The sequence below is a fragment of the Girardinichthys multiradiatus genome, chromosome 7 (genome assembly GCF_021462225.1).
Source record: "Girardinichthys multiradiatus isolate DD_20200921_A chromosome 7, DD_fGirMul_XY1, whole genome shotgun sequence".
Taxonomy (NCBI): Eukaryota; Metazoa; Chordata; class Actinopteri; order Cyprinodontiformes; family Goodeidae; genus Girardinichthys; species Girardinichthys multiradiatus.
This window is the reverse complement of record NC_061800.1, coordinates 11,952,396-11,972,204: the sequence shown is the minus strand read 5'-3', so window position 1 is coordinate 11,972,204 and position 19,809 is coordinate 11,952,396. Positions and strand designations below refer to the sequence as shown.

The 19,809-nt window shown below is 40.2% G+C and overlaps 1 protein-coding gene across 1 annotated transcript in view; it reads left to right on the top strand.

Annotated features, from left to right (window-relative positions):
• The first annotated feature begins 4,459 nt into the window (after nt 1-4,459).
• Nucleotides 4,460-19,809, top strand: part of man1a2 (mannosidase, alpha, class 1A, member 2) — a 137,219-nt gene continuing 121,869 nt past the window's right edge. The window contains exons 1-2 of the mRNA XM_047369952.1: nt 4,460-4,770; nt 8,330-8,856. Of these exons, the coding sequence (XP_047225908.1) occupies nt 8,543-8,856 (314 nt within the window). The 5' untranslated portion in view covers nt 4,460-4,770; nt 8,330-8,542. The remainder of the gene's footprint in view (nt 4,771-8,329; nt 8,857-19,809) is intronic.

Sequence of the window (19,809 nt, the reverse complement as noted above, 5' to 3'; positions counted from 1 at the left end):
TACTGCCACCATGTTTGACCTTGGGCAGTTTTAGAGTGAAGAAAATCCATTGGCAATGATATTTAGTTTCTCCTGATAGTAAGAGAGGGCTTTAGGTGTTGCAATTACTTGTGGTACAACTGAGTCCTTACAGACAATTAACTCTTCTAAAACAGTCTTAATAGGTCAGTCTGCGAGAGAATAGAAGTGGTTTAGAATTTCAAATTTTCTACTGTGATATATTTCCACATGTTTTGGGAATTTGATTCCTGTTCTTAACAGAAAACAGAAAAAATAACTCCATTTCAAATTTATTGTTACAGTTGCACCTAAGAGTGTTCAACCCCCGCTGCAAATTAGATTCACTGATAAGGTAAACAAACGCACAGCTGTTTTGTAATAACCAAATAAAACAAGGACTGTTCAATGCAACTAAAATTACAAGTGATTACTCTAAATGAAACATAAAGAGACACTTTTAATGACTACTGTAGTCAACCCCTTCATTACAAGCGTCTGTAGTATTTAGTAGAACACTTTCATCTATTATAAGCTGCTGCAACTGTGATTCATGGCCAGACACCATCTTCTGGCATTGTTCCTGAAGAATCTTAGCCCACTTCTCATCGGCTGAGACTTCCAGTTCATTAATATTCTTGAGCTGACATGCTGCAAATATCTTTTTCAAATGCTACCAGAGAGTTCATGTCATTCAACTATTATACTGTAGTATCTTTCCAGGACTTCTCCTGAAACAAAGCTTTGAGGGATGCTTCCGATCAATGTTCTGTCTGAAGGTCCAGCTATATTTCCCTCACTGACAGCATGAGAATTTCTCCCAGGAAATACTGATATGTGATTGAATCCATCATTTCCTCAACACACTGTAGTTTCCTGAAGCTCCAGAGCATCACTGCACCCTGCAGTATTTAGTTTTGTACTGTATTGTAGAAACTGAAACCACCAAGTCTTTCTGCATGCCTTGTGCAGTCAGTCGAGGGTTTTCGAGCTCCTGCCTCCTGGGTAAACTGGTGGCAGCCATTGACAGCTTCCTCTTTCTGCCACCAGGTGGCGTAGCCTCTGTTCCTTTACCTTTAAACCTTAATATAATACTTCCAAATGTGCCTCTGTACCTATCTGCTTCCCTGTTTTAGGACATGTATCTTAACTTGGCCATAGTTCTATTATTTTGTGTAGCATTACTGTCATTACTGTTTATAGCAAACACATGAACAGCTTTTGCAGGGTGGGTTGAATAACGTTAAGGTGCAACTGCTGCAGCAGAGCTTCAGTATGATTTAATTGCTCAGTTGTTGCAGGTGCTTTCAGGTTAAAATCGTTAGTTTTCTTTAAGGTTCTCTAAACGGCCATATCTGTGCTATATTGCAAGTTTTGCTACGTTTTTTTTTTTATCCAATCAGGCTCTGTTGACTTGATATAACTTTCATTTATCCATTGTCTAAAGTATATATACTTAAACTGAATAGGTGGTTTTAAAGTTTATGTGCTCACCTTGAAATCTTTTTCCACCAGGCTGAGAAACGGCAGTTAAATGCTCTGAGACGCAACACCGTGGAACAAATCATGGCCTCCTTTGTTGTTAGTGTGCTCTGCGATAGTTTGTGGTTCAACAGGGTTTCTGGCCCAGACCCAAGTCGCAACACACGTCAACTAGCAAGACAAGTGTCATGAGTGAGGTTTGCTAACAAATTACACCCTTCTTTTGGGGAGAAAGGCAAGCTCCTGGATGGGGCCAGTAATCTTGGCTGGGGTGAAGGGAAAATTGCTTTTGAGTGGAAAAAACATTTCTGAAGACAGTGGGGACACCTGTCCCGTATTCAGCTGTGTCTGTCTGCTAAGACAAAGAAGATAGATTGCTTATTGTCAGAGCTAGAACAGGAGAAAAAGTACACATGATACAGCAAGAAGTTAAAACTGTGCCAGGCAAAAGTGTTTTTTGCCGTAACACTTTTTCAGATTTTGATGCATAGTTTCCAATGTTTTTACCATGTAGAAAACTGTGGTATGCATTTGTTCTCATTTTGTTGACAACAGATTATTTCACTTAAATTGGAAATTTTTGCTGCTCCTCCAGCAGTTTGTCTAATTAATGCTAGTCATGCTCAGTCATGTAAATTTATTCCCTTCTAGACTATTGCTGCAAATTCACCTCAAGCTGCTTCAGGTCTTCATGCAGCCAATGTGGTGAATGTATCCCTCTAATGTCAGCGGATGCATCCTCCATTCATACCAAAAATTGCACTGCACACACATTTAGCAATCAGAGTTATGCACGAATGTGCCCAATTATGCCGTGTGCATATTGAATACCTGGATATATTGTATGTACTATATTCAAACTGAAAATCTTTCCTTAATTTAAGTTCTGCTTGACATCAAAAACATATTTTTTATAATTGTAAATACATTTAGACAGTAAGGGGTTAAGTTGTCTATCTTGTTAGGTTTGCAGTTCGGAATACATTTTAAATTTTTCAGATGATGGATTGAAAAGAGCTCTGTGAGGTGTTCAACATTTCGGATGTTGTTTTATACTTTAACCCTGCTTTTAAATTCTGTAGGTGGCGACGGTGGTAGGGGTTCATCCTTTAACTGGTGGGTTCCCAGTTCAAACCCCCGCTCTGTCCGTCTCAATCGTTGTGTCCTTGGGCAAGACACTTCACCTGCCTTGCTTGCTGAAGGTGGTCAGAGGGCCCGGTTGCACCAATCAGGTCAGCTATGGCTACAATGTAGCTCTGAGCCTAGAACCAGAATAGCTGGTTTTAAACTGAGATTTGACTTAAAGGTCACACTGGATTTTACTTAGTGGTATCAGTGAAAGGGGGGCTGAATAGAAAAACATGGCACATTTGAAATATTTTTATTTGTAAAAGCAAAACATTGCCTCACTTTCCTTCCACTTCCCAACTATACCCTGCTTTGTGTTGGTCTACCACATTAAATTCTCCAGTAAAATTCACTGAAGGGCTTGGAATGTGACAAAATGTAAAATGTTTCAAGTGACACGCATACTGTTGCAAGAGAATGCATGTCCTGGTTGCTCGACCCACACTATATCTGATAAAGCAGACTAATCTTCCAAGTTTTGTCAATTTGGAGCACAGAACCTTTACAGTGATTTTATCCAGACGGTTCAGTTTGTAGAACCAAAGCATATAGTTTAAATAAAATTCATTTTTACCAGTACCATTAATTTTTGTCTGTTAGAGAAAAATTAAGCTCATCATTGGAGTAAACTCTCTTTTCATTGCTTTCAAAATGGAGCTGTTGAAGTGTAGAGCTCAGTAGATGGAGTAAAGAAACAAAGTAAGCATAATGTTTCTCTTTTAAGTACCTCGAATTGTTTAAGAGGTGAGACAGACTCACGAGCCTCGTGATAACTACAAAGGCCTCTGCTTTATGGTGCACTGTTTTGAGGGATTCACAGAGCACAGAAAATCTATTTAAAAGCAACATTGCAATTAACTGCAGAGCTGCTGCTGACTCTGAGCCTCCTGCACAAGATGAATGGACCACTAAAGACAAATGAATTGGTTTTGTTTGTTTGCTCAGCTTTATGTGTGGCGTGATCTATAACGTAATGCCACATTGTCTCAAGAACGAGCAACAGTTCAGATCACACATCCAAACAGTGGCTGGGATAAAATCTTCCTGCATGTTTAGTGAATGATGATTTTTAATGTTAGCTATGACAGGGGTCCTCCTTTTTTAATAAAAAACATTTCAGGAAAGTTTACATGGAAACGCCATGTTTAGCAATGTTTAGTTGCACAAACTGTGCCAGATTGTTACAGATATTGCAAATTTCTTGAAACTCAAATAAATGCAAAAGCAGTTTTGAAATTATTTCATAAAGGAAATAATTTTAAAATTGGGGCGACTGTGGCTCAGGTGGTAGGAGTTTATCCTGTAACCGGTTGGTTGCCGATTCGAACCCCAACTCTGTCCGTCTCAGTCTTTGTGTCCTTGGGCAAGACACTTTACCCGCCTTGCCTGCTGATGGTGGTCAGAGGGCCCAGTGACACCGATTGTATGGCAGAATAACAAAGTTCATGAAGATCCCAAAGTAATGGTGCACAGTTATTGCATACCTACAATAATTGTACTAGTGCCGCAGTTACTTTAGATTTCACTGAAGTATTTTTTGCTGTAGTTTGGCTCGGACTAACTACCAATATTGGTGACATATTTGAAGCTCTGCAGCAATAAATAATCAATGAGTATGTTGATGGTGACACTGATTCATCTGTGCTTTAATTTTGTTTCCCAATGGTGCATTATATTTAATTCCATTTATTTCTTGCTAGTGGAAAACATGGAGAAAAGCATGGAGGGTGACGTCTGATGTCTTTTAAAACAGTTCTAGTAAAATATGTGTCCTATAAATATTCATGGTTTGTACACTCAGAAGGTCATTGGTTCATGTTCTCCACATTATGAATCCATCTGGTCTCTGAGTAATTCTGCCAGAATCTCATTTAGTCAGACGGTCCCTAACTGGAGGAGGTGGTTGATGCTGGATCACGGAGCGGGAGCGGCAGCTCAGTCAATCCGTCGCTGCGGTCCATCAGAGCGGAGCGGTTGGTCATCAACATCCTCTCAGCGTCTACGGAGCTCAGCTGGCTGGAACGCTGCCGTGTGGCTCCGAGCCGTGCTGCCGCAGCCAGTCACGACAACCGCGTGGAATCTTCGTGGACATGAGGACATCTCCTCAAAGGTGGACCCCGGGAATCCCGCACGGCTTCCTTTTTCGCAGAGCGAACGAGAGAGGTGGTGATGCAGCACTCCGAGGAGGCGCCTCTGTCACTTCATAGCTTCACAGCTAGCTAGCGTTAGCAGCCTAGCCACCTAGCTAGCTTCCCCAGCAGCCTTGTAAAGCTCAGCATTTAGCTCCCGGTTGGTTAGGTAACACAACAGGAAGCTTAAACGTAAACACCGGAACCTTTCTTATTTTTTTATTCCTGTATTTCCTCTAGCGTTAGTTGACACTTTATTTTCTGTTAGCCAATAATAGCAGGAGAAGTTAGCTCCTCCGGCTGTTAGCATCTGTGGGGGCTAATCAGCTCTCACAGGCTGGCACTGTCACAAAATGAACTTGGTATTCAGCTTGTGAAGACTCCGAGACATCGCTTCTCCACGCTGACGTTAACAAAACCTGCGGTAGGAGCAAGCACAGGCGGCAGATAATCATTTGTGTTACAGTACTTAGACTGGTTGTGGTTTAGTCTTTTAATCACGGCTCATTTGTTTGATATCCAACCATCTTTGCCTCGAAGACAAATATTGCCCACACATCAACATATTCGGGCACAGCCTTGATTGTTTCTTTTTTCCAAGTGTACATACGAAAGTATTCAATAGATCTCTTGCCTGTTAGAGGAAAAAACACGATTTTGGATTTGGTGGGAATGTTTAGCACGTTTTTAAAGCATGTTTCAATTGTTATTCCCCTCAAAGCCGATAGAAACGAGTCGTGGAGGCTGATTTCGATCAGTTAAGTTAGTTGTACGTCAGATTTAACAACGACAGGCGATCTATACAAGACTACCCTGCAACAAAATCGCCAACCAAAGCTCCATTCCAGCTCCACGGAGTCCAGGACTGTTGATCACACAGTGGTTGCGCAGCCTCCTGATACCTTAAGCCTCTTGGAAATATGTTTGTCATTTTTCTCATTGCTGGAAGATTAAGGATTAGTTTTTGCGAGGGGAATGTGACAAGATAGCACAGTGAAGGATTGTTAACTGTTTTTGATGTTTTATCTGATAAAGGCCCAAAAATGAAGAAATTATTGTTTTTAACGAGATCTGGGGAGCAATTGTTGGCGCTTCTGCTGTTAGTACTTTGTCTAACTTTTGTTTTAAATAGAACAGCAGTTGGTCATCTTCTGTAACATTTTACCGGATTGGAGAACATAGAGAGGGAGGGATCTTTGACCATTCCTCTTAACAGTGTTTTTCAACCCTTAACTTGCGTTTGCTGAACTGGGATCATCTGTATTAGGTGTGTTAAGGCAGAGAAACAGTGTGCCTTGAGGTCCAGGGTTGAAAAACACCGCTCTAATTTTTACTCTTTCATTTAAGTTGGTTAACTTTCGTTCTGCACCCTAACCCTACCTACAACTGCCTGATGTTGGAGCAGATGTTTCAACGAACATCTGCTCATTTGGGAGCGATCAGCTGACCAGTGTGATCAGAAGACAAGGCAGGGAGCTATCTGATTTATCACTCTTTTTACTTTGGACAAATGCAGCCATGCATAAATTATACGTATCATATGTAACTTCCTTTCTTTGCCAGATATTCCGATTGCATTCCCCCTGTAAGAAACCTGCATCGGGGTTCACTTGCAGGTGAACCAGGACCCAGGTTTTTAGGTGAACCAGAGTCTGCAGAAGAGTCCAGTCGAGCTTTCCTACCTGCCCAAAGTGGACTAGGCGAGGAAGTGAACTCTTGTCTCTTTTAAAACGGACCAAACGTCTCTTGTGCGCAAGTGCTTTTAGTCTCATCTGATTAAGAGTTTGTTAGTTTGGCCAAATCCACACGTTTATGTTTTTGATGGCAGGGTTGAAGTGGCTTGGTTTTCTCCTGGTATCTCTTACAAATAACAGTTTAACTTGTAGATGGCATCTGACAATGGTTATGTATATTTAGTGATCTTAATTATCTTTCGCCCCACTATGTGTGGTCCAGCCTGGTGGCTGCGCAAATGGGCCTTTGTGTCCACATCCTGTTATTAAATCAGAAATTCTTAGAAACTCTGAACATAAAGTCAAGTATAAATAAAAATATGTTCTAGTTGCATTTTTATAGGAGTGGTTTGGGGTATCAACAACTATTTTGTTAAAATAATTATTTATTGGATAAATGTTCTCAAATTGAAGGTTAAATTTATCCCCTTTTTTATGAAACTGCAATAAAAGCTGAATTTCCATAAAAACATGACACTTTTATCAGGGCTGTCAACTAATGCGTCCCCGTCTGTATCTGGTAACTACAGGGGTTGGACAATTAAAACTGAAACACCTGGTTTTAGACCACAATAATTTATTAGTATGGTGTAGGGCCTCCTTTTGAAGCCAATACAGCGTCAATTCGTCTTGGGAATGACATATACAAGTCCTGCACAGTGGTCAGAGGGATTTTAAGCCATTCTTCTTGCAGGATAGTGGCCAGGTCACTACGTGATACTGGTGGAGGAAAACTTTTCCTGACTCGCTCCTCCAAAACACCCCAAAGTGGCTCAATAATATTTAGATCTGGTGACTGTGCAGGCCATGGGAGATGTTCAACTTCACTTTCATTTTCATCAAACCAATCTTTCACCAGTCTTGCTGTGTGTATTGGTGCATTGTCATCCTGATACACGGCACCGCCTTCAGGATACAATGTTTGAACCATTGGATGCACATGGTCCTCAAGAATGGTTCGGTAGTCCTTGGCAGTGACGCGCCCATCTAGCACAAGTATTGGGCCAAGGGAATGCCATGATATGGCAGCCCAAACCATCACTGATCCACCCCCATGCTTCACTCTGGGCATGCAACAGTCTGGGTGGTACGCTTCTTTGGGGCTTCTCCACACCGTAACTCTCCTGGATGTGGGGAAAACAGTAAAGGTGGACTCATCAGAGAACAATACATGTTTCACATTGTCCACAGCCCAAGATTTGTGCTCCTTGCACCATTGAAACAGACGTTTGGCATTGGCATGAGTGACCAAAGGTTTGGCTATAGCAGTCCGGCCGTGTATATCGACCCTGTGGAGCTCCCGACGGACAGTTCTGGTGGAAACAGGAGAGTTGAGGTGCACATTTAATTCTGCTGTGATTTGGGCCGACGTGGTTTTATGTTTTTTGGATACAATCCGGGTTAGCACCCGAACATCCCTTTCAGACAGCTTCCTCTTGCGTCCACAGTTAATCCTGTTGGATGTGGTTCGTCCTTCTTGGTGGTTTGCTGACATTACCCTGGATACCGTGGCTCTTGATACATCACAAAGACTTGCTGTCTTGGTCACAGATGCGCCAGCAAGACGTGCACCAACAATTTGTCCTCTTTTGAACTCTGGTATGTCACCCATAATGTTGTGTGCATTTCAATATTTTGATCAAAACTGTGCTCTTACCCTGCTAATTGAACCTTCACACTCTGCTCTTACTGGTACAATGTGCAATCAATGAAGACTGGCTACCAGGTTGGTCCAATTTAGCCATGAAACCTCCCACACTAAAATGACAGGTGTTTCAGTTTCATTGTCCAACCCCTGTATTTCATGAATGGATGTCATTGGTAACACCTGACCCGCCTGCCTCTGTCATGTCTTCTCAGTTTCATCATGACCTGGACCTTGCTGACTAGTCGCTCCCTCACTGAGGTGCCCCGTTCCTCCTTTGTTCCCCGACGCCCCAACGCAGGGATGAGATAATAAAGTCAAGCAGCTGACGCATGCTGCTACATCACCACCTCTGTGGCACCTGTAAACCAACGGCGACCCCACCCCAGCCCCTTCCCGAGTTAACTTTCTGATTTGACCCAGACACTATGACGACGCCGGCTCTGCTGCCACTATCGGGTCGCAGGATACCCACTCTGTCGCCGGGCACCTCCTCCTTCACGCACCACAGAGCTACTTTGAGGCTGTCGGAGAAGTTCATCCTCCTCCTCATTCTCAGTGCCTTCATTACCTTATGCTTCGGGGCCTTCTTTTTCCTCCCGGACAATTCCAAGCACAAGCGCTTCGATCTGGGCTTGGAGGACGTGCTCATCCCGCACATCGACTCGCCCAAAGAGGGGAAGCATGGTTCAGGGCAGGTGATAATACACGGACAAGGAGGACATGATGAGAACAGACACAGGTAAGGCAAAGTGATTGTCTTTGTGCGTCACATTTTTGTGATGTTTCTCTAAGCCATGAAAGCAGATGTCACAAGTTTTACAGGTCTGCTGTGACAGCTTGAAGGTGTGGTGATGTTGGCAGAGCGATGGACGCTCCAGTAAACGTTTACAGACACGTCGACACAGGTGTTCCCTCCTCCCTCGTTTCTCAGCACATCTGTGTTCTCCTACGAGTGCTGCCACCTTTTGTGTCTCCTCTGGGTTTTATTGTTCAGCTTCTGAACCGACTGACATTTTATCACCTTGGCCGTGTTCTTGTATGATTTTCCTGCTGGCAGATCGTGTTGAGGTTATTGAGGTTGCACACTCGGCTGTTTAGAAAGGCTTTAAAATCCATTGGTTATGAGTTGTTTTTGTTGTTGCGTTTCTTTTTACTTGTGTAATTTGGTGTGGCAGAGTCTGTCCTGATTTGTTGCTGTTCTTCTCTTATGTCACATTCTAATATTCTAATATATTATTGTTTTGGCCCTGGAGGAAGTGCATACCCATCATATATCAAATGTTATTCTTGGAGGGGTAAAATTACTAACAAACTAGGGCAGGAATTCTAGTGTAGAATGGCTTGTTTACTGCATAATTTATCAAAATGTTTTACATTTTCAGTGGAGGAGATACCTGCAAATGTCTTCCGGAAAATCAATTTAAATCAGTTTATTTATATAGTGCATGTTAACAACGAGCATCCACTCAGGGCACTTCACAAAACAAATGGGTCCAGGTGATATCCAGAAATGAACGGTATAATTAAGTCAGGGAAATCATACACACATATTCAGATATAATCATATATATATATATAATATATATATATTATATATATTCCAGTATTTAAATAAATATGATATAGTACGCTAGAGCTTCACAAGAATTGCAGACATTATTGCATTGTCAATCTGTGCAATGTCACAGTCGCTAAGGACTGCTTGAATGGATTATTTCAAAGGTTTTGCTTTATAAGTCTGAAAACAAATCACATTTTTGGCAGTTGGATGGATTTTCAATTCCCCTTTTTTATAGATTTGACATAGATTTCAATCGACAAAGTGCTTAAACTCATAAAAGTTAATGGGGGGGCAGTGATGACATAAAACAAGAAGAATGAGAAAAAACGCTTAGTTACAGTTAGTCTTGTCATTGCAACAGTTTTATAATGCCTGTTTGTACAACGTTCTTGGTCTGTGGAGGTCCAGCTGCTTGCAACAATCAAGTGTCAGGAATTCTTGCATGCATATTAAATATTCAGCCTATCAGATGTAGTCCTACTGCAGTGGATGTCCACCCCTGAAATGCATGATAGTGTCCAGATGCTGCTGACGGAGTGGCTGAAGCATCCTAATTTCAGATTAGATACAAAGACTTGAGGAAAACGAGGATCCCCACTAATATTGTCATTAAAGTATTTAGAATTAATATTGCTGTTGTATAGTTTTGAATATTTTGCAGCCCTAACGCAATCCCTTTCTTCTATGCTGAGCTGAGACTCAGAGATTTCAGTGTCACGAAAGTGGACCTCTTATAATCTTGTTAGATCACCATGGTAACACATGCTGAACTAATGGTGCATTCTGTTTGTACTCAGAAGTTGGATTTTTCAAGTTCCCAGACAGAAATGCAAGAAGGTACCCCGCTGAACAATTCTGACAGGGAAGTTTGGACTTGGCTAAGCAGCCCAGAGTTTGGGGTCCAGTATGGGTGCCACTCGTATATAACAGTGAAAGATGCAGGATAAGCTATCCATTGCCCCTTCCGTTGGTGTGTTACATTCAAACAGTATCACATATAGTGCTTTACAAAAATGGAGAGGAATACATTATTTTCTTTATTGTTAACAGCAGTACAACAACAAATGGCAAACCCCAGTGGTCCTCTGTCTTTCAGCTAGAACACAGTCAAATAGGGAGCGACTTCATTCCCAGATCTCACACCTGACAAATCGATCTTGACAAAATAACCACCAGGTTATGAGCTCAGAGTTTCAGTTAAAATTATTTGTAAGAAGCAACACCTGTTCGCTAAATCTTTTTCTGCTTTTCCTAGACAGAAAGATCTGTCTAAAAATTATTTGTCCTCAGACAGAAAGGGAATGCATCTTATTATCTTGTTAATCTCTTAGTACCTGAATTTAAACATTTAAATTATTAGAATTAATTGTGTTTTTCTGCTCTCAAGCAGATGCTAAATTAAGCAGATAATTTGAACTTGAATATAGCACACAATGTTGGGCTAATTTGCATGCAACTAAGGGTAGTTAGACATGTTTGAGCTTAACTCCAACCACTAGATGGCAGCAAAGTGCCCCCAACTTGATACATGGTATGAGTGAAACATGCATCAACAACCAGAGGTGGAATACAAACCCCTCCTTGGCTTCATTAAGACCCGACGCAAATTCACTACAATAGTCTAGTAATGGTGGGTTTAATGAACTGTGGACATTCAAATAACTACATTCAGAGTGTCCTTTTTAACTTTTAATAAAACTGAAAGCCCCCTGAAATACAGTCTTTAATCTAATTCTTGCTCTCATAAAAAGGAATAAAAATCTAAGACACTGACGGCAAGGTTTTGTTTGTATTTTCCCCTTAAGTGCTGTTTATAAGTGCTGTGCAGTTATACAGTAAAAATGTTTATAGTGTTGCAGAGAGAGCGATAAATTAGGGCAAAGATGAGTAATTATATATTGTTTGCTTTCATAACTGAATTTGTCAAGGCTATCAGCTATTTTTGAACCTTTCTGTAATTTTTTTGGAAACATTGACTTCCTGTTTACTGAAGAGGCATCAAATGAAGTTTGAGATGCTCCTCTTTATGTGAATGTTCTCAGTGTCTGACGAAAGAAGCCTGAGTTAACAAAGTAGCATTATATCTGCTGTGTTGGTTTTTTAGCTCTGAGAGGAGTTTCAGGTCACAAAAAGTCTATTTTCATTGTTGTCCTTTTCATTTAGCTTTATAAGCCAACATTTATATAGCAATCATGCTCTTTTGAGTGTTGCTTAACACGTTCATGATGCAGTTTTTGTGTTTGCAGTCTGAGATTGAGTATACTTCAAGTCTAAAGTCAATTGTACTTGAGGTGATCTGGCAAAATTGCTGAAACAGATGATTATCTGTTCTGTGTTCCTTGGCCTAAATACTCTGGCACGATTTTCTTTAAGGGTTATGTTTTTACATCAGGAAAATTGTTGTTAAATGTTGAATTTGGTTTTATGGTAAAATAATCCAGATGATGATTTTCCTCCTCTCAGGTCTGATTATTACTGCCAGCGTTTGCTTGCTATTCATTGTTGAACTGCTATCTCTGCGTGATGTTTTGGAGGCGATCGCATCTTAAATCGTACACGGTGACAGAATATCAAGTTTGCAGAGTTTGTGCTGAATTCTACATGTATGTGCAGACATGTAAAAGTTACAATTTCATTAATATTTAATAACAAAGACTAAATGATTACGGAGCTCTCTCTTTAAACTGGCTATATCCTTTCATCTATGTGGTTTGTGAGTTATTTGCGTGGCGAGCTTGACTGAAACGGCACTCTTCATGTTTATCCCCTAGAGCAGTGGAGCTGGGCTCGGGTCAGTCAACAAGTGCCATATGTGTTGTCATTATACCCCTGATTAACTGACCTGCTAATAAAGCTTGAATACTGGACTAATGGTCAGGGTCAGAAATCTCAGCCACTGTCATTTTGGAGGTTGGAAGATGAAAAGTTTGGGAACCACTGGGATGGGTAATGTGGAACCTTATCATTTGCAAAATGATGCCAGAGTTCCATATTTTGCCTTCCTATTGTCTGTTTAAAAACTCCCTTTCTCTCTCACGGCTTTAATGAACTGCACGCATGTTTCAACATGTCGTGGAAAACGATTCTTTTTAATAGTTTCTAACTCCTCTGTGCTTCCTTTGAATTTGTTCTAAACGCTTCACTGAAAACTGCTCATGTTTATTCTCCTTGACTCCATAACAGCATCCATACTAAACATTGTTGTCTGCATGCGCTTGTATTGTTTAGGTGTAGTACATGAACTGATTGAGAAAACATTGGATTCTTGAGTTTTTAACCTGCCAGCTACCTTTTTAAAGCATTCTTATTCTGTTGTTGACTTGTGTTAAATATTGGATAATGCCTATCTATGTCTGTCAGGAGCTGTCAGAGGGCCACACATGATCTGAAATGAATCTAATTACTGGCATGTTTGCTCCAGCCAAAGCTGTTAAAACACCCATGTCCTCCAAAGACGGATGTTAACTTGTGGTAAAGCTCCGACTGAGGGCCTGTCTCATTTCACAGCAGCGTGTAGGGGTGTAACGGGATCTCGCGATATTTGTCGTTGAGATGACTGCTATCTCGCGTGCCGATCTTTAAAGTGTTATTAAAACCTTGTTCTCGTGAACTCACTGTCTTTGAGTTTTATGTATTAAAGCAACCCTAGTGGCGTGTGTCGCCAGATGCTGTGACAACTTAAGTAGGGCAAAGTAGCGGTAAATACTAAAATGGAATTGCTTAGCTCAACTTAGGTATTAGCAGTGTTCAGACAATCAAGAATAGCTGTTTTACTGAGATAATAATACAATATGTGCTTATTAAATGTTACCCTGTGCATCTTTAACAGACAATGTGTATGTGGGAGGAGTGAGAGTAACTGTATTTACAATGCTTTAAAAAATCCAGCTGTTGATTTCAGGTGAAGCTGAGGAATCAGACCGGATTGCCTCAATCTCTATTTAAAGCCTACTCGCTGAATAACCTGACTGGGGTTTCAAGGGTGCATGAAGCCACTCACCAAGCCTGTTATGTGCATCTATGCATGGAGGCTGATTATGACAGAAAATGGTGGTGGTGCAGAGATGGAAAAATAGCACAACTCAGAAGATGAAACGGATCCCATCAGATAATAGTAATATAATTCCTAGTTGGATGTATATGCAGACTCTGGACATGAACCACTAATCTAACGGCTCATAAACCAACATCAGTGGATTAAACTATTGATACAGCTCACAATGCATGGCATAGTCTGGCTTGAAGGTCTACGTCCTCCTCCTAGCTTTACCCCCTTACCCCCAGGTTGCCCTGCTTGCTGTTTTTTTTTTTTTTTTCATTCCTATGTTTTTTACAGCTGCCCTATCATGTGTGTTTAAAAGGGTTTAAGAAGTCACATACAGTGAGCTAGAGGAGAGGTTGTTGGCTTTCTATAATAATGTCAACATTGTTTGTGAAGGAGGCTAACAGACAGCTCAGCAGGCTGGGCGACAACATTCAGTTTGTAATTTGTGAAACTTTCATCTTATTTGTGAAAACAACAACAAAATGGGCATTCGTTTTCCCAACATATTGGTCAGATCTTGCCTTAGCATGATGTATCGTTTTGTCTCAGCTGCTAAATCAATCTACCCTGTTAGTTGTGCTTTAGATGTTCTTATTTCACTGTATCAGTAACCGGAGATTTTTACAGGGATCAGTGCATAAAAATGTTCATGATGCCTGCTATATTTGACAGAATTTACACCTGTTTGAAATATCAGATGCATGTTAAAATCAGGCTAATTTAAAAGCTTCGCTAAGCTTAGCTGGGTTAAATCAGCTAAATATTGAATTTGATACGCCTTTAAGCCAAATCACTATACCTTCTGAACAGCATGTCTTAGATGTAATGTTTACTAACTAAAACAAGCCTTAATAATCAACTCGAGAACCACATTGGACCAGGATACCATATGCACTGAAACATACTGATATAAGGTGTAGCTTATTTGCTGGTAGAACGACATCTGATTATAGGCAGGAAAGCTGAAAAATGTAAACCTGAAGCTTCCATCAGGCTGCTGTCTGCTTGTTTAGTTGGGATCATGCTCATTTACTTGACATAAAAATGGTTTGGATGCTAGAAGAGAATGAAAACACCACCACCCCTCTCATTATGGACCTCAGTGGCACAGCTGCAGGTAACCTGGTGTTGCCACTTATTGCTGTGCCACATATTGTTAATGTTACCGGGCCAGCCTTTGCTTTTTTTGCTGCTGGGATAAATCATCCATGCAGCCCAAGAGACGTACTGTATTTGTTGAGCCCAGACAAACATCAAAGCGCCCTCATTTATCATTTATTTATTTAGTTTGATTTTTAGAACTTATTCTTTTTTGCCAGGCTTGTTCTAATTATTATACAGACACAGGCACCTGACTGTGAAATTAGGTGTAGATGATCAGATCTTGTATCTTTGGTAATCTTAAACTATTTAGACCCGTGCTGCTCTGTAAAAGAGAAAAAACATGATCCAAAACCTAATGAGCTCCTGGAAAACTTCAAACCGTTGAGTTATCAGCCTGAAGAAGCTCACATAAAGTAAAGCCAAACTGAGAGCACAAACAATAAGCTCTTATTTTGAATTAATTAAAGTTTTTAGCACTAAAAATACATATCTTTGAATAGTGACATACAGCTTTAGTCAACATAGGCCTGAACCACAGCTTGCTACATTACATAAATAATTCCCATGCTGCTTACATTTTCTACATGTTTTTTTTATTTTTTTCCCGACCTGTAGCAGTTGGTGTCAACATACTGAAGTTAATGGGTTTCTGTCAGTGCCGTAAAGCCGTGCCGGCAGTCCAAAGAGCAGCCCCTCCAACGCTATGTGAAAACATCATCTGTGTAAAGTATCTTTCCCATAAGTGGCAGCAGAGGAGTAACTACACATTTGACATGCTGAGATGTCTGTAGCACTCGGGATTGAGAGACGGAGGTCATTAATAACTGCGAAGTTAGCGAACCAGAAAATGGCACTCTGAGTAAACATTAAGTATGAAAGAAGCATAATGCGTTCCAAAAGAGCTGCTGAGAGCGTAAGCTTATGTTCTGGCTTGAAATGAGCTGTTCTACAGTTATTGTAGCTAGATGATCCAAGATAATTCTGTATAGAGGAGCACAACACAGTGCATTAGTGCAAGAGCACAGCCAGTAAATGACACTGCTGCAGCCGCAGTTGACATCAGCTGCACACCAGTTACCTCTGAACGGGGATTCAGCTGCTATCTGCTTGGCAAGACATGACCTGGTGGTGCGAGGGTAAAATAATTAGACAGTGTAGATACACAACATGTAGTCTGTTATCCTATATGTGAACGCCTGTAAGGTTGAATAAACAGAAAATGGGGTTATTTCCTTTTTAATCTTTCCTATATTTTTTTCATTTTAGATACCACCATTGTGTTTTTGCAAACTACAGCAATCTCAAGTCAAATCAAATTACCTCCAATAAAGATGTTAATTGTTGTTTTAAGAAAGCTTGGTTTTATCATAGCTAAATTTATTGCAGTTTGTTCAAGATGACTCAGATCAATTTATTTCCTTCTACACCTAATAACAGGCTTCCTACGCAGTCTGGAAAACTGAGAAATGATTTGTAATTAATGCTGTATTTCCTGTCTATTACTTAAAAGTTCCATCAACCTTTTTGTGTGTTTATCCACCCATCATTCCTCCATCCTAAAATCCGTCAACCGATCCGTCCATATTTCCGTTTGTCCGATGTACGGCCATCCGCTCTAAAGTTTACACGATGTATGTCTGTCCACCAGTCTTTGTCCATCTTTCCTTTCATTGCTCCCTCGCTTGCTTCCTTCAGTATTTTCTGGATTCCATATTCAAAGCCTGACCCGTGAAACGTATCTGCTATTCATCATGAACTTTTGGATTTGTACACTAAAAATGGGATAAAAAGGACGGGGAACTCTGGAAATACAAGTGTGGGAAAGTAAGGAATTTTGACATAAAAAATGTGACCCGGATGGTGTTCCTCTAGGGTCCTGAACCATAATTTCAAAATAGCATTACATACATAACGCACTTGAAGATAAATGCACCCGATAGATATAAACATGTAAGTGCAAAAATATAATGTTCATAAACCTAACAGCGGTTTAGCATGTTGACAATTTGAAGCAGAAAGCTGTTTAGCATTCTGGCGGCTTTGCTTCGGATGTGGTACCATGTGTCTGATGACAGCTGTCCACGAAGTTCATGGAGGGGTTGTGAGGAGTCTCTGACGATGTTCCGACCCTATTCCTGCAGCAGCTCTGAGACAGATGGTAGGAACACTGCAGTGACCTCTCAGCTCCCCTCACTGTCCTCTGCAGGGCCTGCTTTTCTACCACAATACAGGTGGTCAACATATACTCTTCACCACTGCTTTGCAGAATGTTGTGAGGATTCTGGTAGGGCTGCTGGGTTCATTTTCCTCAACAAGTGCAGTCTCTCTGAGGTCATCAGAGATCTGCATGCTCTCTGAGGAGTTGAATACCATTAATAAAATGGATATTCTTTCCTTTTGTGCTGTAATGTTGAGAAAGGAAAAATCAGTTTAGCTGTTTTTGCTGCCAGCAGGAGTGTCAGAAGAACAGCAGAGAAACTCTAAATGATGTGTGGCTGCTCGGCTGAAGGGCTGGCGAGGTTTTCTAAATGTTCAGCTGCAGCAGGAATTTGGCAAATGCAGTTTTGGTTTTCTCGCTCTGGCGGAGCTGTCTATTTTTCTAAAGCTGTGCTCACAGCTGTAGTTTCCCACATGCTGGCAAAGAAAATTGATTTCTATCATCTCTGACATTCTTGCTTGTTGTATCCTGTCATTTAGAACCTTGAAATATATAGGAAAGGATTACTTTCACTGTATTAGAAACAGATCCTGTCATTACAAAGAACATCATTTACAACTGAACTGCTTTGTTTAAAAGGTACAGTTTTAAATGTCGTTTAGGACAAATAGTGAGGTAAATGTGTCGAGCTGCTTTTAATGCTTGGAGCTGTTTTCTCTTTGCATTTTATTTCCATTGTTTCATGTGATCCTAATGCTGGTTTCTCTGTGGAAAACGGCTGCAACTCCCAGGTTGGCCAAGTGACTTTGTGTCTGTTTTATTTGTACCATAGAGATAAATTCATATTGTTTCATTCACTGTTTTCATAGCCTGTGGTGTCTACAAGCCAACAAAGTCCCACAGTGCTAAAAGGACGAACATGTAAGCTGCAAACGAAAAGAGATTTGTTAGAACAAAACTGAATAACTGTTTTGCTTATTTTGAACCATGATTTTAGATTTCCAACATATGGAAACACTACTGCGATAAGCCTTTAGGAATTAGGAGGAAAATCTACGTTTCAGCTTTGAAAGTATGCTTTTAAAGTATAATTATAAGTGGCAGATCAGCATGACCTCCAGGCTGAGTTTATTAACAGGCAATCTTTTGTTCATTGTGTTTTTCATTTTGTGTTTATATTCCTGTTTTTATCACCATTGATTTGACCCATTCACCCCAGTTTTCGATTTTTTGAATAATAAAAGCTAATTTCTTGGGCTGTAACAACTTATGGCACAGGATCTAGAGATGTTATATCACCACAGTACTTCTCTTCAAAGTGAAGTCTGGTAAAGCGCTTTCTATTCAATAAGCTTTATTCTGTTTGTGAAAACACAGAAGAGCAGTTTTAGTGCTTTTTAGTGGAGATGCTCAACATCAGCCAGAAATCAGTTTTTTTTTCCTTTATATTCTCTGATCACTGATTGGCAGACTGAATACTAAAAGCTCTGTTGGGTTTTTACACATTATTTAATAAAATAAATAAAAACTAAGACATTCAATATATAAATGCATTGAACAACAGCGTGTATCTTGACACACTTTTTAAATTTAAATAAAATCAGAAAAAGGTCTTGGACATATGCCTTGATGCATAATTGTAATGCTTTCATTCTTTTTTTTTTATTCCAGTTTCCCACGTCTATCTAAGAACCTGCAGTAAAAATCCACCCAGAATCGCTGTTTTGATTCAATAACAATGACCAAAATTCTCAAAGTGCCTTTTGTAACCTCTAAACCAGAGGTGTCCAAACTTTTCACCACCGGGGCTGAAACCTTCAAGTTGAAAGAAGTCACAGGCCACAAACGTATTCTTCTGTTTCCTTTATTACAACATGCAAACACATTTTTATGTTTTCATTTTTTGTTTTTACCTGCTGATATTTTAGTAAAACAAAGTGGAAAGGGCATCTGTAAATCATTGAATATTTCCCATTTAAAAAAAGCCAGGTTGGCTTTTAGGCATGAGTGAAAGGATGTTTTTTGGTCTTATTTCCATTCAACTCAAACTGAAAGCCAGAAATAGGCTTCATAAATGACGAGTAGTTTGTGCATTTGCATTTAGGAAGATTTAAATTTGTCTGCATCTTTTCTGAAGGGCCTGGCCTCAGTAAGTCACCCTAATTATTTTTTAAAAGCATCAACTGCCTGCGATGGTGCACCGTATTTGTACCATTGTCAAGTTGTTGTCCAGGGCCGTGCAAAATCATTCCAAGGGCCGCACTTTGGAGACCCCTGCTCTAAGCCTTCAATCAAATTAAAACTCAGATTCAACAAACAGATTTGTGTTTTAGCTCTTCATTTCCTGGCGGTCTTCAGATTTCCTTTTATTGATTCTGATACTAAAAAGAACTCCAGTCATAGTGTGTTATTCAACAACCTTGTATCTAGTGCAGCTAGCGGCTTAAAAGCAAAAGTGACGTTGAGTTAACTAGTTTTGAGAATGAGTTTTATGTGTCCAAATCCATCCTTTATATTGTGTGGGTAATAAAGCTGGAGATTAAAAATCCTTTTCAACCACATCTAAAGTGTTTGGAATAATTTCATGTATGAAAAGTAAAGACAGGGTAAAACTTGCTATAGTGCTAAAAAATGCTTTTCAGGGATTTGTGATCAGAAATGGTGAAACTGACTGTGGCAGATGGCCTATTTAAAACGCAGACTTTGAAGCAGCTATCAACTTAAGTGGCAATGCATTTGATCATGGTCGCAGAAGTTATGATTGTGATTGAATGCCAGGGGGCGTTTAAAAAAAACGAGGTAGTATGATTTTATAAAGTATGCT